The sequence below is a fragment of the Vollenhovia emeryi genome, unplaced genomic scaffold (genome assembly GCF_000949405.1).
Source record: "Vollenhovia emeryi isolate VEMERY1.0 unplaced genomic scaffold, V.emery_V1.0 DF939396.1, whole genome shotgun sequence".
Classification (NCBI taxonomy): domain Eukaryota; kingdom Metazoa; phylum Arthropoda; class Insecta; order Hymenoptera; family Formicidae; genus Vollenhovia; species Vollenhovia emeryi.
In genome coordinates this window covers 80,852-82,925 of record NW_011966970.1, presented here as the reverse complement: position 1 = coordinate 82,925, position 2,074 = coordinate 80,852, and the positions used below count along the sequence as shown (strand labels likewise).

General features: G+C 33.2%; 1 protein-coding gene across 1 annotated transcript in view; it reads left to right on the top strand.

Moving 5' to 3' along the window:
- Positions 1 to 719: 719 nt before the first annotated feature.
- The window catches only part of LOC105557984, a 5,699-nt gene continuing 4,344 nt past the window's right edge, over positions 720 to 2,074 (top strand). The window contains exon 1 of the mRNA XM_012005438.1: positions 720 to 1,899. Coding sequence (XP_011860828.1) covers positions 1,645 to 1,899 — 255 coding nt within the window. The 5' untranslated portion in view covers positions 720 to 1,644. The remainder of the gene's footprint in view (positions 1,900 to 2,074) is intronic.

Below are 2,074 nucleotides of genomic sequence, written 5' to 3'. Positions count from 1 at the left end.
GATATTCAAGCGACATCTGAATAGCTTCTTGTATCAGATATTCTAATATTTAGATATCTCCCAGATATCTTTGTGACATGTTTTGCTGTGTGGGTTACGCATTGACAACGAACGCTGCTCTTGATTTCCGAATTGCGATGTTTTCGTTTCAACCTCCGATTGCTTTAAAGCTTAAGGCAGGATACCACCTTTGACTGCGATTTTGGAGGCGTTTTTCATGAATTTTTTTTCATACAAAGAGTACGCAGTAACAAAATCGGTTTTAGTCATTCATTAATGTAACTTTATGTAATTACAAACTGAAAAATTCAAAAATAATCTCTTGTAGGTGGTGCCAAAATACATTCCTTTGGAGGAACACCGTTAGACGACGTGTCAAATTCCGCTCTGTACGTGGCTCCTAGAAAAAAACTAAAGACTGTTCTTATTAACAACAATATTTTTTAATGCTGCACGTAGGGATTTTACGAAATTTCGATTTTTAAAAAAATGACCGCCATTTTCTTAAAAATCGAAATTTCGTAAAATCCCTACGTATAGCATTAAAAAATATTGTTGTTAACAGAAATATTTTTTGGTTTTTTTTCTAGGAGCCACGTACAGAGCGGAATTTGACACGCCGTCTAACGGTGTTCCTCCAAAGGAATGTATTTTGGCGCCACCTACAAGAGATTATTTTTGACTTTTTCAGTTTGTAATTACAGATGAAAATTACATTAATGAATGACTAAAACCGATTTTGTTTCTGCGCACTCTTTGTATGCAAAAAAAATTCATGAAAAACGCCTCCAAAATCGCAGTCAAAGGTGATATCCTGCCTTAATTAAAGCATCATCGGAATCGGTACTTGAGTTGGGCCTGCATTTAAATAAAAAATTAATAACGAATTAAAAAGATACAACGGAATAATTATAATATTTCAGACGCTATGATGTATGTTTATAACCATATCGCTCTATTTTCAGGCAAAAACTTTCAGTTTTAATATATAAATAACCTGCAGTATTATCAGTATTTAAACAATTACTCTATTATTTATTTGTATTATAATTCGTCGGATGTTAATAAGCACATTACTGACTTATTTTATCACAATATTCATTCGTACAAATCAAAATATCGGTAATATCAATACTTAAAATCCACATTTATGTTTGTTATATGTATATTATCTTCTATAATGATATAAAATTAAGTTTCCTCTACCTTGAATGTTGGTGCGTTAATCACTTAATGTTTATGCATAATTGTATTACACAATACCCAAATGTTAAACTTATTTCGGAAAGCATTAATAATTATTAATACATCAAATACAATTGTGTATGTAAGTATATTAAGGCGGGTTCAGACATGTGTCGTATCACCGTATCGTATCGTGATCGTGTATCATATATGAACAGCTAAGTGTAGACGGTGCGCCGTATCCGTATCTCGTATCGTATTTACGTATCATCTTGATACGCAGATACGATACAAGTATAATCCACTTGGAGTCGGTATTTTACCGAAACATCAAAGAAATGATACGTGATACGGATACTGTCAGTGTAGACGCGTTTCCGATCCTGACCACTCCATCTGACAAGGCAGCATCGCTATTCAGTCGTGTTGCTTCGTGTCTGGCGGTTGCTTGATGTCAGAATGGAGTGGTCGCAAGACAAAGTAATTGATTTAATAAATGTATATAAAGAAAAATCTATTCTTTGGAGTGCAACAAATCCGCATCATTTTAATCGCTTAAAAAAAAAAGATGCATGGGAGGAAATCGCGCGTGACACTGGAATATCGGTCGAGCATTGCAAAAAGAAGATGGAATATCTTCTTTCTGCTTTAAGAAGAGAAAAATCAAAAATGAAAAAGAGCATGGGTACGGGGAAAGGTAAGTACTTGATAAATGCAAATATTTTTCTGTAAAAAAAACAATTTTAGCGGATATGAATTGGTTGTGATTTCCCAGTAAAATGAGTTTATTCTGTTGCCTCATAAGTTTTATGTGATTTATGAAGAAAATTCAATTACAATTAATTACAAGTAATACTATTTATCGCTATATATATACATATACAGGGTG